Raw genomic sequence first — 24,015 nt, 5'->3', positions numbered from 1 at the left:
ATTACAGTAGGAATTTGCATTAATCACATGTTGGGTTGTAGATTTTCATTTGGTAACATAAGTTTGCTCTTTAATATTCTATACAGAGAATAAATGAAAGGCACTACAGCAGCTATTCTCTCTTTGGGTGCCCCAAAATCATTTGACCTCATAGAAATTAGGGTTTAAAGATAAAGATTTGGTATGCTCTGTCTGCTCATGTTTTATATATCTTTTTCAGAATATCTATCTTTCTGCTACTTTTTATTCAACTTAATGCAATCATTTTATCACTCATTTAGACCTATAAAATCTAATGCAACTGGAGGCTTGGGCTTACCTGTGTTTAAGCAATACTGCTGGGCTGATGCTAGAATTCTTACCTACTGGCAGAGGTGTGCTCCGGGTGACATATTTAAAAAACAATTTCACTGTATGTAGATTAAGAATTAAGAATTTAAGAATTTATTTTCTACGGCCAGTTTCCATTTACACCCCAATAGCTTTATATATATATATATATATTTATTCCATCCATCCATCCATTATCTTCCGCTTCTCCGGGGTTTGGGTCGTGGGGGCAGCAACAAGCAATGAGGCCCAGACCTCCAAGGGGGATTCCGAGGCGCTCCCAGGCCAGCTAGGCGATATAGTCACGCCAGTGTGTCCTGGGTCTTCCCCGGGGTCTCCTCCCAGGTGTACTTGCCTGTGACACCTCCAGGAGGCATCCTAACCAAATGCCTGAACCACCTCAGCTGGCTCCTCTCGACGTGAACAAGCTCTACTCCGAGTCCCTCCCAGATGACCGAACTTCTCACCCCATCTCTAAGGGAGAGTCCAGACACCCTGCGGAGGAAACTCATTTTGGCCGCTTGTATTCGCGATCTATTATTTTTTGGTCATTATCCAAAGCTCATGACCATAGGTGAGGGTGGGAACGTAGATCGACCAGTAAATCGAGAGCCTTGCTTTATGGCTCAGCTCTTTCTTTACCACAACAGACCGGTAAAGAGCCCGCATCACTGCTGACCCAGCACCATTCCGCCTGTCAATCTCCCGCTCCCTTGTACCATCACTCATGAACAAGACCCCGAGATACTTAAACTCCTCCACTTGAGGCAAGAGCCTATCCCCAACCCAGAGAGGGCTTTCCACCCTTTTCCGCCTGAGAACCATGGTCTCAGATTTAGAGGTACTGGCCGCTTCACACCGGCCGCTTCACACTCTGCTGCAAACCGATCCAGCGATGTGACCCTGAGGTGACCAAACCAGACACCCTCCATCCCCTGACTGCGCCTAGAAATTCTATCCATAAAAATTATGAATAGAATCTGTGACAAAGGGCAGCCCTGACGGAGTCCAACTCTCACTGGGAACGAGTCTGACTTACTGCCGGCTATGCGAACCAAACTCCAGCTTTGTTTGTACAGGGCCTGAATGGCTTGTAGCAAAGAGCCGCATACTCCCGAAGCACCTCCCACAGAATACCCCGGGGAACACAGTCGAATGCCTTCTCCAGATCCACAAAGCACATGTGGACTGGTTGGGCAAACTCCCATGAACCTTCCAGAATCCAGAAGGAGAGGGTGAAGAATTGGTCCAGTGTTCCAAGACCAGCACGGAACCCGCACTGCTCCTTCTGGATCCGAGGTTCAACTATAAGCCGGACTCTCTTCTCCAGTACCCCTGCATAGACCTTACCAGGGAGGCTGAGGAGTGTGATTCCCCTGCAGTTGGAACACACCCTCCGGTCCCCTTTTTTAAAAAGAAGCACCACCACCCCAGTCTGCCAATCCAGTGGCACCGCCCCCGATGTCCACGCAATGTTGAAAAGGCGTGTCAGTCAAGACAGCCCCACAACATCCAGAGCCTTGAGGAACTCAGGGCGGATCTCATCCACCCCTGAAGCTTTGCCACCAAGAAGCTTCTTAACTACCTTAGTGACTTCGGCCTCAGTAATGGACAAGCCTATTCCCATGTCCCCAGACTCTGCCTCCTCACTGGAGAACGTGTCGGTGGGATTGAGAAGGTCCTCAAAGTATTCCTCCACCGCCCAATGACGTCTTCAGTCGAAGTCAGCAGCACACCATCTCCACTATATACAGTGCTAGTGGCACACTGCTTTCCCCTTCTGAGTCGTCTGACAGTTTGACAGAATCTTTTCGGAGCCGACTTAGTCACTTTCCAAGGCCTCACCAAACTCCTCCCATACACAGGTTTTTGCCTTGGCGACGTCTGAAGGCGCAGATCGCTTGGCCTGTCGATACCTGTCAGCTGCCTCTGGTGTCCCACAGGCCAACCCTGCCCGGTATGACTCCTTCTTCAACTTGACGGCATCTCTCACCTGGGGTGTCCAGGATTACCGCCCCGACAGGCACCAACTACCTTACGGCCACAGCTACAGTCAGCTGCTTCAACAATGGAGGAACGGAACATGGCCCATTCTGAGTCAATGTCCCCCACCTCCCCCGATATCTGGTCAAAGTTCTGATGGAGGTGTGAGTTGAAGATCAATCTGACAGGTTCTTCTGCCAGATGTTCCCAGCAAACCCTCACTATACGTTTGGGCTTGCCTGGTCTGACCGGCATCTTCCCCCACCACCTGATCCAACTCACCACCAGGTGGTGATCAGTTGACAGTTCAGCTCCTCTCTTTACCCGAGTGTCCAAAACACATGGCCGCAAGTCCGATGACACGACTACAAAGTCAATCATTGAACTGCGGCCTAGGGTGTCCTGGTGCCATGTGCACTTATGGACATCCTTGTGTTCAAACATGGTGTTCGTGATGGACAAACTGTGGTTTGCACAGAAGTCCAAAAACTGAACACCACTTGGGTTCAGATCAGAGAGGCCATTCCTCCCAATCACACCCCTCCAGGTCTCACTGTCATTGCCCACGTGAGCATTAAAGTCCCCCAGTAGGACAATAGAGTCTCCAGGAGGAGTGTGTCTTCAGGCATCCTTAATCTCTGATAAATTATTGGTGTTGGCACATCGTATTCCAACTAAATTTGTCAGGAAACCTCAGCCACTCAGTGAGAGACTGAGGTGGAAAGCCACAGAGCTTCGAACACGAAGCCACGCTGTTGTAACATATGCAGAATGTGGCTTGGCATTGTCTTGCTGAAATAAGTAGGACGTCCCTGAAAAAGACGCTGAATGTAAAACCTGTATGTGCCTTTCAGCATTAATGGTGCCTTCATAGATGTGCAAGTTACCCATGCCATGGGCACTAAGACACCCCCATACCATCAGAGATGCTGGCTTTTGAACTTTGTGCTGATAACAATCCGGACAGTCCTTTTCCTCTTTGGCCTGGAGGGCACAACGTCCATGATTTCCAAAAACAATTTGAAATGTGGACTCGTCAGACCACAGGACACTTTTCCACTTTGTGTCAGTCCATCTCAGATGCGCTCGGGCCCAGAGAAGCCGGCGACGTTTCTGGTTATTGTTGATATATGGCTTTCGCTTTGTATGGCAGAGTTTTATCTTGCACTTGAAGATGGAGCGACGAACTGTGTTCACTGACAGTGGTTTTCTGAAGAGTTCCTGAGCCCATGTGGTAATATCCATTACAGAATGATGTTGGTTTTTAATGCAGTGCAGGTCACGGGCATTCAGTGTTGGTTTTCTGCCTTGCCGCTTAGCTGTAGAGATTTCTCCAGATTCTCTGAATCTTTTGATGATGAAATCCCTAAATTCCTTGCGATTTCACGTTGAGAAGCGTTGTTCTTAAATTATCGGACTATTTGCTCACGTAGTTTTTCATGAAGTGTTGAACCTCGCCCCCACTAGTAGAACAAATCAGAGCCGGGCCGGGGGCGGGGCAAATGACTTTATTATTTAATAAAGCTCATCATAACATCATTTTACAACATACACATGCCTGCAACAGCGGGGTTTACAAGCTTCGGCACCACGGAAAACAACTATGTCTTTTTGAAGTCCATCAAGGACATGAAATATACCTAGAGAACAACAAAAACATTAGGCTACATGGTAACTAATGATAAAACAACACAAATCCAAAGCAGTTCAGCACCACGGATAGCGATCGGATCATTTTGACACCCACTTTATCTATTTCAAATCAGTAACTTTTAAGTTTGGTAAAACTGGCTCAGCGGCCCACATGTTCACAAACACAAGTACTTTAGGCATATTCACTACTATTTGAAGGGCATACGACGAGCCTTGCGCTCCGCGAACTCCTCCACGATGCTCTGCTGGGCTACTACAATTTACAATCACCAACAGTCTACAACTAACTCACACATTGTGAATAGTGATTGTTAGAATGGCTTCCTGTAATTAACCTGGCTCCCTGGCTGTGGTGGCAGTTTTGGCGGGCCTGAATCGCTGCCAACAAAAAAGTCGGGTTCATCTCCAGGACAACGAACAAAATATGTGTCCAGTTTTTGTAACTTGGCTTTTCCTTGCTCTCTTTTTTTCCTTTTCTTTTTGCTGTGCCGCTCCACTTTTATGCTTATATGAATTAGTACCACTCATGTTAGCTTAGTCAGTAAAAATGCTCCACTTAGTTTACAATCTATTGCCAAGTGACCGATGACGACATTGGTGGACGGTTGGTGACGAGTTTTACCCAAAATACACTTGGACAAAATATCATTATTGTCATAAAGTTAAATGTAAGAGTGAAAATGAAGCCAGTCATGCAGAACAACATTTTATTCAATATTTTACACCTACTACATCACTAAAGTCAGTCGGTCTTGTAAAGTTTTTAGAAACCACAACTCACTCCTGACTAAACTGTAAAACTTGAATGATGGGTGATGTAAGGTAGGCTATGCCTTTGGACGTATACCGTGCTCATCTGGATACAATCAGGAGAGGGCCCGCCTTCTCCAGCTCTCTTCGGATGTGATAGAGGCCCGGCTACTTGAAATCTTATCCTCTCTCCCATCCGGGCCCCCTCTAGACCCGAGCCGGGGTCGTGCAGTCCTCCCCACCCCTGACCTCGCCCCATCCTTGCTGGTGAACGACTGAGCCTTTCAGGGATGCTCCATTTATACCCAATCATGACACTCACCTGTTTCCAATTAACCTGTTCACCTGTGGAATGTTCCAAACAGGTGTTTTTTGAGCATTTCTCAATTTTCCCAGTTTTTTGTTGCCCCTGTCCCAACTTCTTTGGAACATGTTGCATGTAAATTCAAAATGAGGGAAATAACATAAGGGCAGAAAAAAAGAAAAACACAGCGGAAATGCCACGGCGATGGTTCACCAACTGCTGCTCCTGAGAAAAGAGAAGAAAGTGTACCTGAGACATACAGCACTTGGAAATACTGCACAAATGACTGTGATGTATGTGTATGTGAGTGTGTGTGTTTGTGAGTGCAGTACAGTATAAATTTGTCACAAGATGCACTCAATATTGGGGGCAGAAAGCTGCGACAACATCTCCCCAGAGGCCAGAGGAAGGCAGAGAAAGACCAGGGAATCCCGCCCGCCGCGGCCCCCCCAGGAGCAGTGGAGACCCTGGGCCGTATCTCCCAGTGACCCCTGCATGCCCACCCCAGCGGAAGGGAGAGGGGGACTCCGGACAGCACCCCCCCCCAGCCATGGAGCGCAGGTCCAGGGGAACCAGAGGAACCAGAGCCGCCCCCAGGATGCCCCTCCCCATCACGAGGCAGCAGCAATAATGGTTGCTTTCACAAATGTGTGAGTCACCCATGCTGTGTGCACTATTGTACTCCCATACTATCACAGATTCTGGCTTTTGAACTGTGTGCTGATAATTTACCAGATGGTCCCTCTCCCATTTTGCCTGGAAGTCGCAGCATCCATCATTTCCAAAAATAATTTTAAATGTTAATTCGTCGGACCACAGGACACTTTTCCACTTCACCTCAGTCCATCGTAAATGAGCCTTGGCCCAGAGAAGGCAGTGGGGTTTCTGGATCCTCTTTATATCTGGTTTATCTGATTTGTGGATGCAGTGAACTGTGTTTACAATGTTTTTTCAGAAGTGTTCCTGAGCCCATGCAATGATTTCCCCTACAGGATCATGTCTACTTTTATTGCATTTTAGTGCTGCCCGACGGACCGAAGATAACGGCCAGCCTGTATTGCATGCAGAAATTTCTTCAGATTCTCTGAATCTTTTAATGACATGTACCACGCACGATGAAATTCCCAATTTTGCTATTTTGTGATTAGATATTTTCTTAAGTTGTTGTACGACTTGTTAGAATAGTCTTTCATGGAGTGATCACCTCCCCATCTTTACTTCTGAAAGACTCTTTTTATACCAATTCATCAAACTGACCTGAAGCCAATGAACCTAATTAGTTGAGAGATGTTCCACTACTATTTTGTATGTAATTTATTTTTTATATATTACACAACTTTAACAGTCTTTTGTTGCCCCTGTCCCAACTTTTTTCAAAAGTGTTGCTGGTGTCAATTTTAAAAAGGTCATATATGTTTTCCAAAAATAATAAAATAACTACCGTAATTTTCGGACTATTGAGCGCACCTGAAAATAAGCCACACCCATTAACTTTAAAAAGAAAAAAAATGGACATATATAGGCCGCAGGTGTCCACATTGTAACATGAGATATTTACACAGAAAGATGTTACACAAAGATTTTTTTAACTTTTAATTAAAAACGTACCAGTAACACACAAATATGTACCGTAAATGCTTTTTTCTGAACAGTGCCTGTAACACAGTTTGTTAAAAAATAAAGCAGCTCAGAACACAAGTGAAATGTGTTCTTCTCTCATGGCCAGTTGTTTTCAGCGTGATGGAAGATGCACCTTTTTTGTTAACAGTCCTAGTGAGAGGCAGGTCAAACGTCAAAGGTACTTCATCCATATTTATGATGTCGTCTGGTCCAATAGAATTCTCGGCTATCCTTGTTTGAGTGAATTTGCGGAAGTTTTTACCTTTTACCTTGTAGTTGGGAGGGAGTTGCTCTCCTCAGTTCCCAAACACCTACAGAGTGTTGTTAAAAGTGGTAAACAGTGGTAAACATGCCCCCCATCCTAACTGTGGAATGTGCTGCTGTGATCAAATTCAAAATATTCATGTATTTTTTAAAAACAAAAATTTATCTTTGTACTGTTTTCAATTACATATAGGGTTTAAATGATTTTGTATTTACATTTTGCACAGCATCCCAACTTTTTTGGAAATGCGATTGTATTTCATTTGAAAATTCACAGAAAAGTAGATGTTTTCCATTGTATTAGAAATAGGAGCTGTAATAAAATCAGTTTATGTAGGTTTATACACACACACACACACACACACACACACACACACACACACACACAAATACTGGATGGAGGGTATTCTGTCTCACACACACAAACACACATACTCTGTGTGGAGGTTATTCTGTCTGTCTCTCTCTCACACACACACACACCAAGTTGAATTCTATCATCTGGTTGGCTTGTGTGTCATCGGCATAGCAGTGGAAATCGATGCCGTGTTTATTGATAATGGTGCCCAGTGGTAGCATATATATGTGTGTGTGTGTATATATGTATATATAATCTCACTGAGTGGGAAGGATGGCAGGTTACTACTCTGGGACGTCTCTGAAATTGTGTGAAAAAATAATTCCTTTACTTGAAAAATGCTTCTTTTCCCCAAATTCCTCTTCAGTGGTAACAGCAACTCATTCACTCATCTGGCCAGAAGTTGTCAATCTAACATCAGTTCACAGGTTTAGGACAGGGTCGAATACAGGACCAGCTAAAAGGGCAGTACCAGAGAACTTGTAGAGAGGAGAAATTCCCCTCTGCAATGTCTTCTGGTTTCCTCAAACGCTAGAGGGCGCACCCGAAAGAGTCCAAATTGAATGGGTTGATATGGAGCATTTGACCAAAATCATAGTTTATAAACGCTTAAACGTTTTTAATGTAAAAGAATGAAATCATGTCCTGAACACACAGCAGCATAAACCATTTTAACAGCGTTGTTATGTTTTTAAGAGCTTTCAAACTGTAAAACAACACCTTATGTATGTCCGTGACGTCAGTGAGAGAGACCAGCCAATGAGCTGCTCCACTCGCCGGTCAATCATCACGCTCTAGCAGTTAAGCCCGCCTCCTGCAGCCCGATACCCGTTTACTGTAGAAAAAAGGAAACATACGGGTAAGACTTCTTGGCTGTTTTAGTGAAATACATTCTTCTGTTCTCTAACATTAGAGAAACGTTCTGGGCGAGAGATTAGAAACTATTTTATCTCGAGCTATTTTTAACGTCGAACTCCATTCACTCCAATTCATTGAGGACTCACTCGCGGGCGCCCTCTGCTGTTTGGCAGTCCTGTGTTTGATATACTTGATGTACTTTTGTTTTTGTTCAGTGAAAGCGATGTAATACCAAAAATCTAAAAATGTACAAAAACATGTTGATGTGAAAACGTCTAGTCCAGCTTCCTTCTTGCTCTTGAGAACCTGAACAAAGAAACATGGACATTATGAACATCACCTGTTATATAGTCCACATAGACTTTACATTCATGCAGAAACAACTGGCTGCAGAAAGTGTGAGCGTGTGTGAAGAGAACAGAGATCTCAGAAATATGAATATGACGGAATGAATGTTATTCTCTTTAATATTCACACGGTTTCAACCACAGACTGTATGGGAGAGCGGACTGGATTACATTACAATCCCACTTATTGGGATGGCCATTTTTATAAGTATAATTAGGGATGAGGAAAACTAAGCACTTCCCTGGTGACAGGTGAACAACAAAGGAACACAGCTGCTTCTCAAACGTTGGACTACTTCAAGATTTATCTATGAATGAGATAATGAGGGTGAAAAGCCCAGGTCTCTGGTCAACTCAACACTCGTTCACCTGAGTTTACTCACAGGTGTCTGAGGTCGCACCTTCTTATTCCTTTTGTGTGTTCTTTTCATGTGATCCCACCAAGAGAAGACAAACATGCACCGTGTAGTCCTAATTCACCCTGTCATGATGCATCAATGAACTGATGTCACTGCGCCCCTCAAATGCAAAATGCAGACCACCATATAGGAACGATCATGCTGTCAGTGAAAATGCAGGAAAGCAGAAGGTAAATGAACCTCAACATTAAAAACAAATCCTATTTATCTTTGATATTGCTGTGAGATCTGTGCTCCATACTCACTCTTTACATTTCAAATCAGACAGAAAATCTAACCCCAAGATATCCTTCACAACCATTACCAGTATTCTTAACTCTCACTTCACTGTCCAGAAGCTACATTAGAGAGAAAGTTCCTGTCAAAATGATTTTAAAGCAAATAAACTCATTAACTGTTAATAACATAGGACTCAGTCTTAATGACAACAGGGTGATAATTCTCATTACTTTAGATCAGGGGCGCCCATACTTTACTTTTGTGGCTTGAGATTTACTTTCTCCAGGGGACTGGTCAATCAATCAATCAATCAATAACACTAAAAATCAGTCCTCCTCCTGCTCTACATGGCGAGTGGTCTCACTCTTCTGAAAGAGTCAGTGTGTGTTAGAAAAGGAAAAGGCCAAAATGACGCTACGCGAACTGGCTACCGACTAGAGAGGCTACTAGAGAGGCAAATTCCCAGCAGTGCTTTAGGCGGCGGTGGAGTAGCTACGGTAACAATCAGTAAATTAAAGAGACTGTGGCCACATTTCATGTCCATCAGTCACACTGATGTGCCAGAAGCAGTAAGAAAACTTTGAAGTTTGATGGCCTGTTTGAATGAGGGGCGCTCTACCAATGTGCACCATGCGATCAACTGGTCGATGACGATCAATGTGTTGGGCACTCCCCTGCTTTAGATTTAAACAGGGCGGAAGAACAATGACAATCCCTACTTGAGTAAAAGTACCGCAAATATAGTGATATTTGCTTGAGTACGAGTAAAAATATGAAACTGACTCAGTGACAAATTCAGTGACACCAGCTAAACAGCCACAGTTACAGACAAACCCAAGGAGAGAGAGAGAGGGAGAGAGAGAGAGAGAGAGAGAGAGAGAACCAAAGTCTCTATGTAGATTATCTGTAAACTGAGATCAGGGAGTGAGACACAGTCTTGCAAATGCATTTATAAGTTAGTGAAACTCCAGTTGTGGCATCGTCACAGTATTTTTACAGTCAGAGAATCCGATGAATCTTACAGCATCTCTCTTTTACACTCTGTCAGAGTGATGCCCTGATGTCTGTGGTGTCTCTGACGTGAGGTGATCTCTGTCTTGTGTGTGTGTGTGTGTGTCTGTGTGTGTGTGTGTGTGTGTGTGTGTGAGTCTGTGTGTGTGCAGCGTGGGTGATAACGGAAATATTCCACCGTCGTCTCATCTGGTTACTGTTTAGGGCAGTAAATCTAAAAAGAAACAGAGAGTGAGGAACTCCGAGCGCGACAGGATTATTGTTCAGAGTTTATGGAGTATCTGTATCAGACTGGATCAGACTACAGCTAGCTAGTCAGCCGTCCCCTCAGGCTGAAGTTGAGTTGTGAAAAGTGAGGATTTTAACAGGTTTTGTGTTTAGCAGCTGATAAGAATGTTGTTTTCTTCATTCTTTGAAGGTAAATGGAGACGATTTGATGAAGTCAGGTTCCTCACATGTGCTGCTAAAGTGCTCCTCTTTCTGTCTCCACTGAGCTGGACATCTCTGTAGTGCAAATAACTGAATTAAAATGACGGACAAGTCTTACAGTTAACTGTTCTGGACTGCATGATGACCTAAATGTGTTACCTTTCTAACTCTGCCCAAGGAACCTGGACGGGGATGTGACTCAGCTTCACATCGGCACCGACTCTGGGGTTTACATTCAGAACACGGCACATTTAAAAACGCTCCAGGGCACAAAGGTAATGCTGCTCATGCTTTTTATTTGGTGACAATGAAAAAGGGACGAAGACTCAGGAAATTCACAGTGGTACCACGCACTGAGATGGGAGGCATCCGAAGCAGAAGACTCGTCTCAGGAAGCTGGAGATACGAGTACGGAGCTTCTTCCACTTCTTTGCTCTGGTTGGGGTGGAATCTGTAGTACCTACAGACAGAGAGAGAATGGGTAGAACATCAGTTCAGCGCACTTGAAAATCTGGACAAAGACCATTGAGAAATCTCAAGAGGAACTGAGTGACTCACCATCTGGGCAGGCAGGATCCTCCAGGCCTTTGTATTTGTCAGAGTCCTCAGAATCACTTTGAAGACACGTTGCTTCAGTCACCTGGAAGACACATTGTATTAAGTCAGTAAAACAACACATGAGACTGAGCATTACATCAAGATTAAATACAGAATCATTTCAGTCTGTTTACCTTAACTGCAGTGATGGAGCTCGATGAATCAGGCCAAGCATCCAGAGGAGATTCTGCACCGCTCATTAAAAGTCTGATGGGTTTTTTCACCAGGCTGTACCTGCAAGTTTGGAAGGCAACGAAGATCTCAGAGCACTCGTCATCACTCAGATCAGGAGATCCACCAACTTCTCGGATTAGTTCCTCCAATGGACTCCGTGTACTGAGGATGGTGCTGCAGACGTCTTGCACCTCAGACTCCCCCTGTGATCCTTCCTCAAGAGTGTCAGTGTCGGGGGACATTCTTGCTGCTTTACAGCAGGCGATGGTGTAGTCAACGAATGCAGTGGGGTCGCTGTTAGCGATGTAGCTGATTGTCCTCTGGTCAACACAAGATACTTTCACTATCCAGCGCTTGTTCAAAAGGTCTTCAAGCACTGCACCGATAATATGAGAGATGGCATCGTGCTTGTCAGGGAAGAGCCACCCATCAGGTGCTTCAAAGGTAACTTTTAAACAGGCCAGAATCTCCACTTCCTCCATCAAACGATTCACCAGACCCTCATAAAGGAAAAGCTTGGGGACTCCAACATGAAATGTAGATGCCAGCCATTTGACCAGCTCCTCAGCTGTCCTCTGGAAGAATGTGAGGACCTTGGAGTCTTTAGGATCCCCATGCAGAGTCTTCTCCTCATCCCCTGAGGACATCTGTTCATGCTCAGGCTCTGGAGTTTCATTACTCAAAAGCCGAGCACTGAACAGAACGTCGAGGGCCCTTCCGGGGTCCTGTGAAAGATTGAAGGCTGGCTTTAGTCTCGAGTATAAACTATTGGCTTAAATAATCTCTTCGATCAGTAAAACATGCACCAAGAGCCTGAACAACACTAACGTTTCTCTCTGCACAGCAGATGGTGGAGCTGGCTCATCGTACAGGTCCAGACCTTTCTCCATTGTTCTCAACACAGTTATCTCGTGTTTGAATTCACACAAAGACAAAGATCAGATCAGGGAACACAGAGTTAACCTCAGAACTCATTCTGTCTAAAAATGGACTCAAATCCGTTTATTTTGCCCACTTGAAGGAATTCCCAATTAAAATGATGATACACTCAGTTTCACCTCTTACCTTTCATGGTCCGAGGTGGTGGTGAGCTGCCTTTGATTGGAGGCAGAAAGCTGGCCAACTGTAGAGCCACGTCCAGAGCCTAAACAGAATGTAGCCAATGGCAAAAGTGTTACCACATGAATATCAGACAATTCACCACACATGTGTACATGGGTGTGTGTATATGTACTTAACACACTCTCTCTCAGGTTCTATTGATTATCGCGAAATGACATCACAGCTGTGATTTGGTCACCGTAGATCATCACAGCTGTGATGTTATAGTGATAACACTCCTCGAGTGTTCTATTGCTTTTATACAACAGTTAAATAAAGTAAGAAATTAATAAACTGGCCGTGAACGCGTTGTTTAATATGTTTTAATGTTCAGTTCCTTCCATCAAATTATAGTTCCTTAACAAGCAGCTTGTTGCTACGTCAGAGTAACAAGCTCCGCCCACTCGCTGCACAGCCGGCAGTTAATTCTCCAGCTCCTTACACTAAATTCCCAAACTCTCATCACCACTGAGCAGCTTTGTTTTTTATTGGGTCAGGTTTATTGCTCAATCTGATTTGGTCACACTGTGAAGATCAGACCGCACGTTTGACGAATGGTATTGGGTTCATTTCTGGCTGATTCCAGGTTGTTCAGCTGGTCTTCTGTTTCAGCTGCGACTGGAAAGCTGCTCAGTGGTGATGACAGTTTGGGAATTTAGTGTCGTCTCATCTTCAGAGTCTGTCGGTCAAATGTGGTCTTAAAGGTTTGTGGCAAAGTGAGAATTTACATTTACATTTACGGCATTTGGCTGACGCTCTTATCCAGAGCGACTTACAATTTGGTCATTTTACACAGGTAGGCATGTGGTGTTAGGAGTCTTGCTCAAGGACCCTTATTGGTGTAGTGTAGGGTATTGCCCTGGTCGGGGATTGAACCCCAGTCTACAGCGTAGAAGGCAAAGGTGTTAACCACTACACTAGCCAACCACCACTTTTTAAAATTTTAATTTTAATTTTAAAATTTTAATTTTTAAAAATTCCTCAGCGAAGTGATAGAGTATTTGTGAAAAATCTGTGACGTTATGGAGAAATGTGTGTGTTTGTGTGTGTGTGTGTGTATGCATGTCTTGTTGCTGTCCAATAGGAATAGTAACTTTACAGGAGAAGGCAAAAACCTTGTATATACACACATATATGGGTCATTCTATATTTGGAGTGGGAATTGAATTGGGGACATTTTATTTTATTTCATCCCAACATTAAATAATTTAAATAACAAATAATTTATGATTACATTTTTATTGATAAATGATGTGTAAATAATCAATTAAAAAAAATTAATAAACATCTCCTGTTATCATGTATGCAGAAAGGAGAGCTTAATTACAGTCACTGGTGTTGTATGAATATGGTGTAACACCATATTCATGTACTTAATGCTGAGTATACGAACACAGCTCTCACTCTGGGAGTACAGAGATCGAATGGCCTGGAGCAGTAGCCCTGGTACCCCATACTCCCGGTGGTCCTCCCACAAGATGTCTCGGGGAACCCGGTCATAAGCCTTCTCCAAATCCACAAAACACATGTAGACTGGGTTGGAAAACTCCCATGCCCTCTCAACAATCCGTGAGAGGGTGAAAATCTGGTCCATTGTTCCATGGATGGGACGGAATCCGCATTGTTCCTCCTCAATCTGAGGTTCAACTATCAGTCGGACTCCTTTCCAGCACCTTGGTATAGACTTTCCCAGGGAGGCTGAGCAGCCTGATACCCCAATAGTTGGCACACACCCTCCGGTCCCCTTTTTTAAAAATGGGGACCACCACCCCAGTCTGCTAGTCCAAGGGTACTGTTCCTGAGGTACATGCAGTATTGCAGAGGCGTTTCAGCCATGACAGCCCCACAATATCCAGAGCCTTAAGCATCTCCGGACGCATCTTATCTACACCCGGTGCCTTGCCATTGAAGAGCTTGCCAACTACCTCAGTGACCTCCACCAGGGAACTGGAGCTCGATACGTCAGAGACCTCCGGTCCTGACTCCTGTGAGGGAGGCATGTCTCCCGGATTAAGGAGTTCTTCAAAGTGCTCCTTCCACCAACCGACAATATCCTCATTTGAAGTCAGCTTGGGCGCAGCCACCCCGACCACTCCTGAGTCACTGGACAGTTGTCCAGAACCTCCTTGAAGCCGGCCGAAAGTCTTTTTCCATGGCTTTGCCAAATTCCTCCCACGCCGTGGATTTAGCTTCTGCCACCGTTGCGGCTGTCACCTTTTTTGCCTATCGGTACCTCTCGGGACCTACCGGAGTCGGGAGTCCTTCAGGCGATCCAGTCCCTAAAATCCAATTTCTTCAGTTTGACGGCCTCCCTCACCACTGGTGTCCACCAGGCGGTTCTTGGGTTACCGCCCCTACAGGCACCCATAAGCTTTTGGCCACAGCTATGCCTGGCAGGTTTTGAACAGGGTCCATTCTCGCGTTCGCACCGCAAATCGACACAAATGCGACTGAGTGATTTACAGACCACGCTTACATTTTATAGCCGCCCGAACACCCCGCCCACGTTTCGTCACCATGGTGACAGGTGCAGCGATGTACACAGACCCGCAGCGTCAGGTTTTTTACTGTAAATGAATGATTTCCCAGACAGTATCAGCCACTGGATCCGCGCTCAATCAACGGTAAACACATCAACTCCAGTGAACAACAGTGATGTTGATTCTTCATCTATTTCGGGCTGTGACCTTCGCAAGTCCTACTTTCCTGAGAAATGTTCTTTCAGACGAGCTCTGAGGATCCTCCTCAGCCCTGAGCTCCCAGGAGCCTTTGTTGCCTCGTTATACTGAACTAACAGCCCTCTTTAAGACTAAAAGCCATTAAAGCTGCTAAAGCACGTATGGACGGGGTCCTTCTACAGAAACGTCCAGCGTTCAGAGACATATTACCCTTAACAACACAGTAGGGTAGGGTTATTTATTTATTGATTAATATTTCAATTAAGTTATTAATAATTTAAAATAAAGCAATAAGTTATAGTTTAACAGTTACACCTTCTTGAGCCGTTAATTTAGCAATATTCGTGTTTAAATCAATTATCTAGAACTCCAAGCACCACAGAAGAGCTCGTCCCCACAGTCATGCGTAAAGGGTGACATTGTATTTTGAAGATAAAAAAATTTAATTTAAACATGACTTTGGAATATAGAAATTAAGTGATATTATAGAAAACAAATGACAAATAAACATAACATATTTATTGAAAGTTCCCCAGGAGTCGTGTCACTGGTGTTACTGCGTAACAGAAAATCTCTTATTTTGAAATAAAAGTCACACTGATGATGTCACTTGACTTCCTTTTATCCGTTTTCTGAGGATCTATGAAGAAAAGCACACGGTGAGTCCACTGTGTCTTTCAGTTCTCAGAGATTTTCTCATTTAGCTCATGATTTCATATGAAGCTTTTAGCTGACGTCACTGGTGTGGCCGACTGAAGTGGAAAAAAAAACAGACCATAAATGCATTAAATTCCATATTTCAGTGTATGTTCCAGGATTGACCATGATGTAGTTTGATGCTTTGTAGGAGCTGTTTTGTAAAATGCATTGTTCATTAAAAAAACATCACTGGTGTTACTTTTCTTACGTGTACCATGGATGAGGATCAGTAACACCGGTGACTCCTATGGACAGATAGAAAAGTGGACGATCCTGTAGAGTGACCCTACTTCAAGATTTCTGCAGTTATGTGTCTCCCTAGAAAAATTACAAATGTATGTGTGACACCCACAAAGTTTGTTTGTGTGTTTTCTTCATTATTATTATTATTTTATTTATTTTTTATTGTTGTTGTTGGTTACCTTTAGTTAAATCTGCCATATTAATCCACTTCTCATTGCATGTCAGTTCTAAGCTTGGCAATAGAATAGCAGGTATCCTTGCTGTTCCCTGATGCTGCCAGAAGGCGGTGTAGCACTGACTGTGTTGTGATTATCTACAGTTGTCTGTAAATTTCCTCTCAGACTAGCCAGGCATTCGTTAAAGTGAGCGTCGTCTTCTGTCTCATCCTTTCTGCCCTGTTTTTAAGATGAGTGCTGTGTTAGAAATACACTGAACCCCTCCTGGTCTAGTTAGTCCAGCGTCTGGGAGCACATATCAGCATGTTTGTGTCAGATTGCGTGCGCTGAGTCGAGGCTTAGTAGGCTTAGTAGGTTACAGAAATGCAGACGGGCAGATCCTGAGTTGTGAAACGCCGGACACACCTTTTAGTTGCTTGTGTTTTAGCTGAGCTCCTGGGTGAACTCCATGAAGAAAAATGTGTTTGGGAGAGTTTTATAATTTTATTTTGTCCGTGTGAATGAGTGACAAAATGTGTTTACATGTCAGAGACGTTCTCAGAGGTTTCATAGCGCCAGTTATTAGCATGTTGAGTTCAGTGCACCTCAGTTATTGAGTGAGACTCGTCTGTATCTCAGTCTGTGATAAATAATATGTGATGTTATAGACTACATATAGGAGCTTTAGCCATTCTTTTGGCCCATGAACATTCTTTTGTATTTTATCTCCTTCAAATGAGAAAACAATGTGAACTCACCTGCTGGCCTAAAATGCCTAAATGGGACTGTAGCCTGCTGGAGCCTATCCCAGCAGTCTTTGGGCAGAAGGCAGGAAACACCCTGGACAGGTCGCCAGTCCATCGCAGGGCAGACAGACACTCACACCTAGGGGCAATTTAGCATGTCCAATTGGCCTGACTGCATGTCTTTGGACTGTGGGAGGAAACCGGATAACCCGGAGGAAACCCACGCAGACACGGGGAGAGCATGCAAACCCTGATCACCCTGCAGAGGAATCGGACCTAGGCCCTCCTTGCTGTGAGGCGACAGCGCTACCCACCACGCCACCGTGCCGCCCTACTCAGTGCCTTCTCCCTCCACAAAATCTCCACGTACAAAATCTCTTCCAAATGTGCCTCCAGTACCACCAAAAGGAAATTCATGTTTGTATTTATATTCAATTCAGATGTTCTCATTTGTCATCATGTACATTGTTTAGAATAGTTGTTGGAGGACTGCATCTGCTGAGAAGGAGCAGGAGCAGCTGGGCAGAAGCAAGCTGGATTAGCAAGGGTGCAGATGAGCAACTAGACTTCATGGAGAACACCCAGCTTGACATCGTAACAATAGAGGAACCCTGTTTGGTGCTATATAGAACCATTTTCAGAAAGGTGTTATATAGAACCATCTCCAGCACATTCTGCATCAATCTGAAGAACCTTGTCACAATGCAAAGAATCCTTTCACCATGCAAAGGTTTCCTTGCGTGCGCTGAGTTGAGGCTTAGTAGGCTTAGTAGGTTACAGAAATGCAGACGGGCAGATCCTGAGTTGTGAAACGCCGGACACACCTTTTAGTTGCTTGTGTTTTAGCTGAGCTCCTGGGTGAACTCCATGAAGAAAAATGTGTTTGGGAGAGTTTTATAATTTTATTTTGTCCGTGTGAATGAGTGACAAAATGTGTTTACATGTCAGAGACGTTCTCAGAGGTTTGATAGCGCCAGTTATTAGCATGTTGAGTTCAGTGCACCTCAGTTATTGAGTGAGCCTCGTCTGTATGTCAGTCTGTGGTACATAATATGTGATGTTATAGACTACATATAGGAGCTTTAGCCATTCTTTTGGCCCTTGGACATCCTTTTGTATTTTAAGGATATTATCTCCTTCAAATGAAAAAACAATGTGAACTCACCTGCTGGACTAAAATGCCTAAATGGGACTGTAGTATGCAGCTGTGTCCCTCTGATAGGGACATGTTCAGCCTATAGTAACATGTGAGAACGCAAGCTAAATATGTGTATGTTTTGTACTGAACTGTTATGTTTGCTGAGCAAAGAACAAAAGACAAACAGATCATTTCATAATCAGAATTATTCAAATAAACCGAGACCAGAGAGGCGTTTGTGGAAGTGAGCCCACGTCTTCTGCCTCATCCTTTCAGCCCTGTGTCTCAGGGGCAAAGAATCCTTTCACCATGCAAAGGTTTCCTTGAGTGTTCATGGTTCTATAGAGGGCATTTTTTTTTACTAAAGAATCTTTGAAGAACCATCTTTCTCAGTTAGGGATATATTGAACTGATAAGTTACATGGGGTGTGTCGGGAGTATCGAAAAATACATGTGCAGGGCACTTTGAACACTTTAGGACCCGGTGCACATCCTACCCCCTGCCTGTGTTTTGACGATTTGTGCTGCATGTCTAGAACGTTCTACCGCGCCGCATATTTATACAGGTAGCTCTCTACAAATGTAAGTAGGATATAAAAGAATCTAACAGCATTAAAATGTATGTTCAGGAGAACATTGCTTATGTCAGCTTTAAAACAAAACGGTTGCATAATTTCTGCGTGTTTGGTGAAGCAGCATTTTAGTTCAATCCTACCTACATCCATCCATCCATTTTCTAAGCCGCTTCTCCCTCAGGGTCAGGCTACCTATATCAGTAAGCTGATATGCAAAGCCGTATACTGTAGATCGCCTCAATAAAACAAACAAAAACGGTCAGGCCGTGAATGAATCGTTCTTTTGAACAGATTCTTTTCAATAAATTAGTCAAAACGATTCAGAGCTCAAGCTGAATTTACGTCTGAGTATACGGCTAAGGACTTCTATAAAATAACACTTCATAATCTCTCACTCACACGTTGAGCCGGATTCCGTCGTATGTGGAGGAGGGATGTGAGAATAATATTTACATGTTTTAAGGAATCAAGGAACCGGGATTATCAATTCATTCAAACGGACAGTTCAAAAGAATCGGTCTGGTGAAGTGAATCGAACTAGTCGCTGGCTCACGCCCTACTGAAGAGAAACCGACCAATAGAGTTAACGTGACACAAAGCGTCCAATAAGAGCGCGCAGTTTTTATGAAGTCAATGCGTTTGATCCAATCACATGTCGCATCTCTTTCATAATTCTCGCTGTGGTGTGCTTCGTTGTCAGTCTGTAGAAGAGACGACGGACTGCCAGGCGAACGGTTCTTGGTGGGGAAATAAAGAAAGCGGCCCTTTGGGTGAGCTTATTTGGAAACGAGACGAAGCTGCGTAAAAATGACGAGTGAGTATGTGTGTAAACGTCCTGTGAATGCAGTTTGTGTCCTCTCGGTTTGTTGGAGCAATTACTCGGAGAGGGTGTATGGCGGTGATGTGTCTGGCCTGTTGTTGATGGTTTGCAGTCTACGTGTTCATGACTGCCTTAGCTTTAGCCTTTCCGTCTGGTTAGCATAGTCTGGTAATTCTTACGCATCGGATCGAGAACATGGCCGTTTGTGTGCAATAACAAGCTACTAAGATGAAAAAGTTACTATCCACGGTGTCTTATTGGTCTGAATTTTAAGAAATGCCGCTAACGTTAGAAAGTAATGCTGTGTTTAAGGCGCTACCCTTACTAGCCAGGTTAGCTAACCTAGTTAACAAGCTCCCGATTGCGGAGACGCCCAGTGTTCGTTGTGTATTAGCCAGATGCGGCCCCCTGTCGTGTCATTTCTTAATGCTTCTAACTATTTGGCAGGTAAACATTATGCGATCTGCTTCGTGAGTCGTTTAACAGTCCGTAAAAGATGCTGGGTCCTGTAGCGAACCCTGAGCTAGCTAACCGCTTTAGTCTTGGCGACAGTCGCGTGGTATTTCTCTTGTTATTGGAACCAGAACCTACTTAACCAAGCACGAGCGTACGCTGTTCCCATTTCTCATCCACTTTTCTGTTTTAGGGGGAAATCAGCGCGAACTGGCCCGTCAGAGAAATGCCAAGAAGCAAGGCGACATGACCAAGGGCAAAAGAAACGAAGATGGTCTGTCTGCTGCTGCCAGGAAGCAGAGGTACAGTAGACTGCTGAATTTCACACTCGTTTTATTCAGTATTTTAATATTAGAAGGACTCTAATTGGGGGGGGGGGGGTAGTGGTTGGATAGACACTTCAGTGTTCAGTCAGTCTTTGAGCAGATTTTTGTAGAAATGTGTGAGAGTGTGCATGTAAAAGTGCTTTCCTATCATATAAGGTGGTCAGCGTTATGATTTGAATGGATTTCAGTCCAGATGCTGATAGTGGTGTGAATAAATTGCATTAATAAAATACAATTAATGCAGTTACTTACTGTAAAACATGACAACCAAAATGCCCCTCTCTCTCTCTCTCTCTCTCTCTCTCTCTATCTATCTATCTATCTATCTATCTATCTATCTATCTATATATAAATAAAAATGTGTGTGTGTATGTAATTTTTCTAATGAGCAGAAGGTTGTGGGTTAAGCAAGCATGTGAAAAAGTAGCCCTTTGTAGGAAAATGACTGCCTTTCGCACAATTTTGCATCTTTTCACATGGAAAGGTTGTATACTGCTCAGTGGAGAAGTCTGCTTTATGTGGCCTGGCTGATGTTCTGCTATCTTCTCAATTTTTATTTTGCTTCATATTGCTGACCTTTCTGTTTTTCTCTTCCTAGGGATGCAGAGATAATGCAACAGAAACAGAAAAAGGCCAATGAAAAAGCAGATACAAAATCCAAGTAGCTTCATGTCTGGAAGGAATCCCCGTCACACTAAGATGATCTTCAGTAAATGTTATCATTGGTGTTACTAGTCTCCATTGGGATTTTCTTTGTGTTCTAATTTCCAGTGTACAAGACGTTCTTGTACTCTTTCTGTCAGGACATTTTATATTGTGTAGCTTCAGGAAGATGAATCATTTCCAATCAGAATTCGGTTCTTTGCTTCACCGCAGTGCGCAGGTCTCACTTCTCTTGATCAGTATTTACAATGTAAAAAGCAAGAATTACAGACCGCTCAGCTTGGAACCACAATCTTGTATTTTTATACCCCCCCACCCCACCCCTCCTTTAAACTTGCGGAATAAATAGTAGCTCCTAAACACAGTGGATTGGGTGTTTTTGTGCTTGTAGGTACCATAGACCTTTAGAGACCAATTTGGTCATTGTCTGATATTCAGATGACTCTTAAGATGACTTGGGGATTTTGACAAACAAGCTTTGTAACCTACACTGCAATGAGAGAACCTTGAAGTTAATAACATTTTGTGCTACCATGTTTAGTACAAACCTATATGACGTGTCTCAGATGGACTTCTGTTTACCATCCATGGAAATTGGGGGTTCAATGGACCATGCTGTGAAAGTTAAAAAAAAAACGTGTAGTCCTGGTTATATTTTTTTTTTTTTTTTTTTTTTTTTTTTAAATACCAGTATCTTTTACTGATCTCAATTCCTGAATAATGCTTATTTCAAAACATTGTTAAAACAAAAGTGGATGTTGGACATGATTGAGGTACTTAGAGTAGGTATTTACTGACTGCGCTGAATTACAGATTAATAAGTGTTAAACATGCATACATAATGTAATATCAGTGTATTTTTTTTTTTAACAAGCATGCCTATTGGTTCATGAATGCTGAGACCTACAACCTGTGTAATGAAATTTGGTATGGAATGAATTTTTTTGATGGTAGTACTGAAGTAACTCCGTTGGTACCATTCTATTCATGTGATAAACAATTTTAACTTTTTTTTTTTTTTTTCTCACCAACTCATTCCTTGTATCTAATGCAAAGCATTATGTGAAAGACGTTGTTTTCTAGACTGTTCCGATTGAGGGGTTTACATGGACGTATTCTATTCCGATTGAGCTATTAGTCGGATTATTAACGGATTATTAGGCTGCATGTAAACGTGGCTTTTACATCTGGCTCCACTTTATAGTGCAGACTTGGCCAAGTACCTTTTCACAGACCTTTTTAAATTCTGTTAAAACACAGGTCTGAGAAATGTATAGAACCATTAACATTCTGTATTTTTGCAAGACACTGGTCCTGAAACATGATCCGTCTTGATGTTCTCATCCCAACTGAAAGTTGGAAAACTGACTCAAGCCCTTTGTATCTGCCAGTGGTTTGCATTTAGGTGGTTATCAGCAGTTTATAGTTGTAATATGTGAGCATGTATGTGTGCTTGGATGGACAGAGGCCAACCTGTTTCCACCACATCACTGTAGTACCATCAGTGTCCTGGCTAATGTATCTGCTCATAAACCTGGTAACATGAAATTTACCTGAAATTACACCTTAAATTTATAACAGCCGTTGGAGGAAACTCATGTAAAGTTTAGGACCATCTGCGCACACTATAAATTAGCCTTTTTAAAGACACGTGAAATTTCACAACATTCCATATTTTCTCTTTGTCATACGTGGTTCTGTTTTTAAATTACTACTTTACAAAAAATGTTATTGACAACTATTTATACAAAACACAATTTAGTATTTGTAGACAGAAAATATGTTCCAGGCTTGTCAAAATGTGAAACATGCTCCAAAAAGGCTACCACTACCAGCTGCGTGAAGAATTTAAAGAAAGTATATAATTAAAAAAAAAAAAAACCTAACGACCTTAAATATCATGAGTTATGTGTTTTACAGTTTCTAATGCAGTTTCACAGACTCTCACTTATTGAACTCTGGGAAAGATTATATTGCAGTGTTCTCTGGGTCACCTGCTTCAGACCCCGAGGAGGTGGGTGTAAGACAGTTATTTACTGAAAACATTTCCAAGTCAGGAATGCATTAACAATCACCAGCTCAGTATCAGTGAGACCTAAATCTCCAGGTTGCAGCCTATGCTAGGTTTATATTTTTGTATATTCATAAACACTGAAAAGAGCACTACTGCCTTTTTTTAAAACCACAATACACTATATTACCAAAAGTATTCACTCATCCGCCTTCATACACATATGAACTTGAGTGACATCCCATTCTTAATCCATAGGGTTTAATATGATGTCAGCCCACCCTTTGCAGCTACAACAGCTTCCACTCTTCTGGGAAGGCTTTCCACAAGGTTTTAGGTGTGTTTATGGGAATTTTTGATCATTTTTCCAGAAGTGCATTTGTGAGGTCAGATATTGATGTTGGACAAGAAGGCCTGGCTCACAGTCTCTGCTCTAATTCATCCCAAAGGTGTTCTATCGAGGTCTGTTGAGGTCAGGACTCTGTGCAGGCCAGTCAAGTTCTTTCACACCAAACTCCTTCATCCATGTCTTTATGGACCTTGCTTTATGCACTGGTGCGCAGTCATGTTGGAACAGGAAGGGGCCATCTCCAAACTATTCCCACAAAATTGGGAGCATGAAATTGTCCAAAATCTCTTTGTCTGCTGAAGCATTAAGAGTTCCTTTCACTAGAACTAAAGGGGCCGATCCAAACTCCTGGAGAAAAAAAAAAAAAAAAAAAACCCAATCCATAATCCCCCCTGCACCAAACTTTACATTTGGCACAATGCAGTCAGACAAGTACCATTCTCCTGGTAAATGCCAAACCCTGACTCGTTCATCAGATTGCCAGACATAGAAGCGTGATTCATCACTCCAGAGAACACATCTCCACTGCTCTAGAGTCCAGTGGTGGCGCTTTACACCACTGCATTCAATGCTTTGCATTGCGTTTGGTGATGTAAGGCTTGGATGCAGCTGCTCAGCCATGGAAACCCATTCCATGAAGCTCTCTACACTGTCCTTGAGGTATTCTGAAAGCCACATGAAGTTTGGAGGACTGTAGTGATTGACTCTGCAGAAAGTTGGCAACATCTGCGCATTATGCGCC

The 24,015-nt window shown here is 43.3% G+C and overlaps 2 protein-coding genes across 2 annotated transcripts; one reads left to right on the top strand and one right to left on the bottom strand.

Annotated features, from left to right (window-relative positions):
- Window positions 1-10,835: 10,835 nt before the first annotated feature.
- On the bottom strand, window positions 10,836-18,882 carry LOC119263662. Its single transcript, XM_037539699.1, has 6 exons — window positions 18,792-18,882; window positions 12,382-12,460; window positions 12,145-12,224; window positions 11,277-12,041; window positions 11,104-11,185; window positions 10,836-11,005 (listed from the first exon to the last, which is right to left on the bottom strand). Exons 4-6 carry the CDS (start codon window positions 11,961-11,963, stop codon window positions 10,881-10,883), a joined length of 894 nt encoding a protein of 297 aa, XP_037395596.1. The 5' UTR covers window positions 11,964-12,041; window positions 12,145-12,224; window positions 12,382-12,460; window positions 18,792-18,882; the 3' UTR covers window positions 10,836-10,880.
- A 432-nt stretch (window positions 18,883-19,314) lies between these two features.
- Window positions 19,315-21,273, top strand: si:ch211-39k3.2 (uncharacterized protein LOC100149345 homolog). The gene is made up of 3 exons (XM_017711107.2): window positions 19,315-19,465; window positions 20,118-20,226; window positions 20,849-21,273. The coding sequence occupies exons 1-3, from the start codon at window positions 19,459-19,461 to the stop codon at window positions 20,913-20,915; spliced, it is 183 nt and encodes a 60-aa protein (XP_017566596.1). The 5' UTR covers window positions 19,315-19,458; the 3' UTR covers window positions 20,916-21,273.
- Window positions 21,274-24,015: the final 2,742 nt, after the last annotated feature.

The sequence above is a fragment of the Pygocentrus nattereri genome, chromosome 7 (assembly GCF_015220715.1).
Source record: "Pygocentrus nattereri isolate fPygNat1 chromosome 7, fPygNat1.pri, whole genome shotgun sequence".
Lineage (NCBI taxonomy): Eukaryota > Metazoa > Chordata > Actinopteri > Characiformes > Serrasalmidae > Pygocentrus > Pygocentrus nattereri.
The sequence above is the reverse complement of the archived record's forward strand: the minus strand, read 5'-3'. Positions and strand labels throughout refer to the sequence as shown.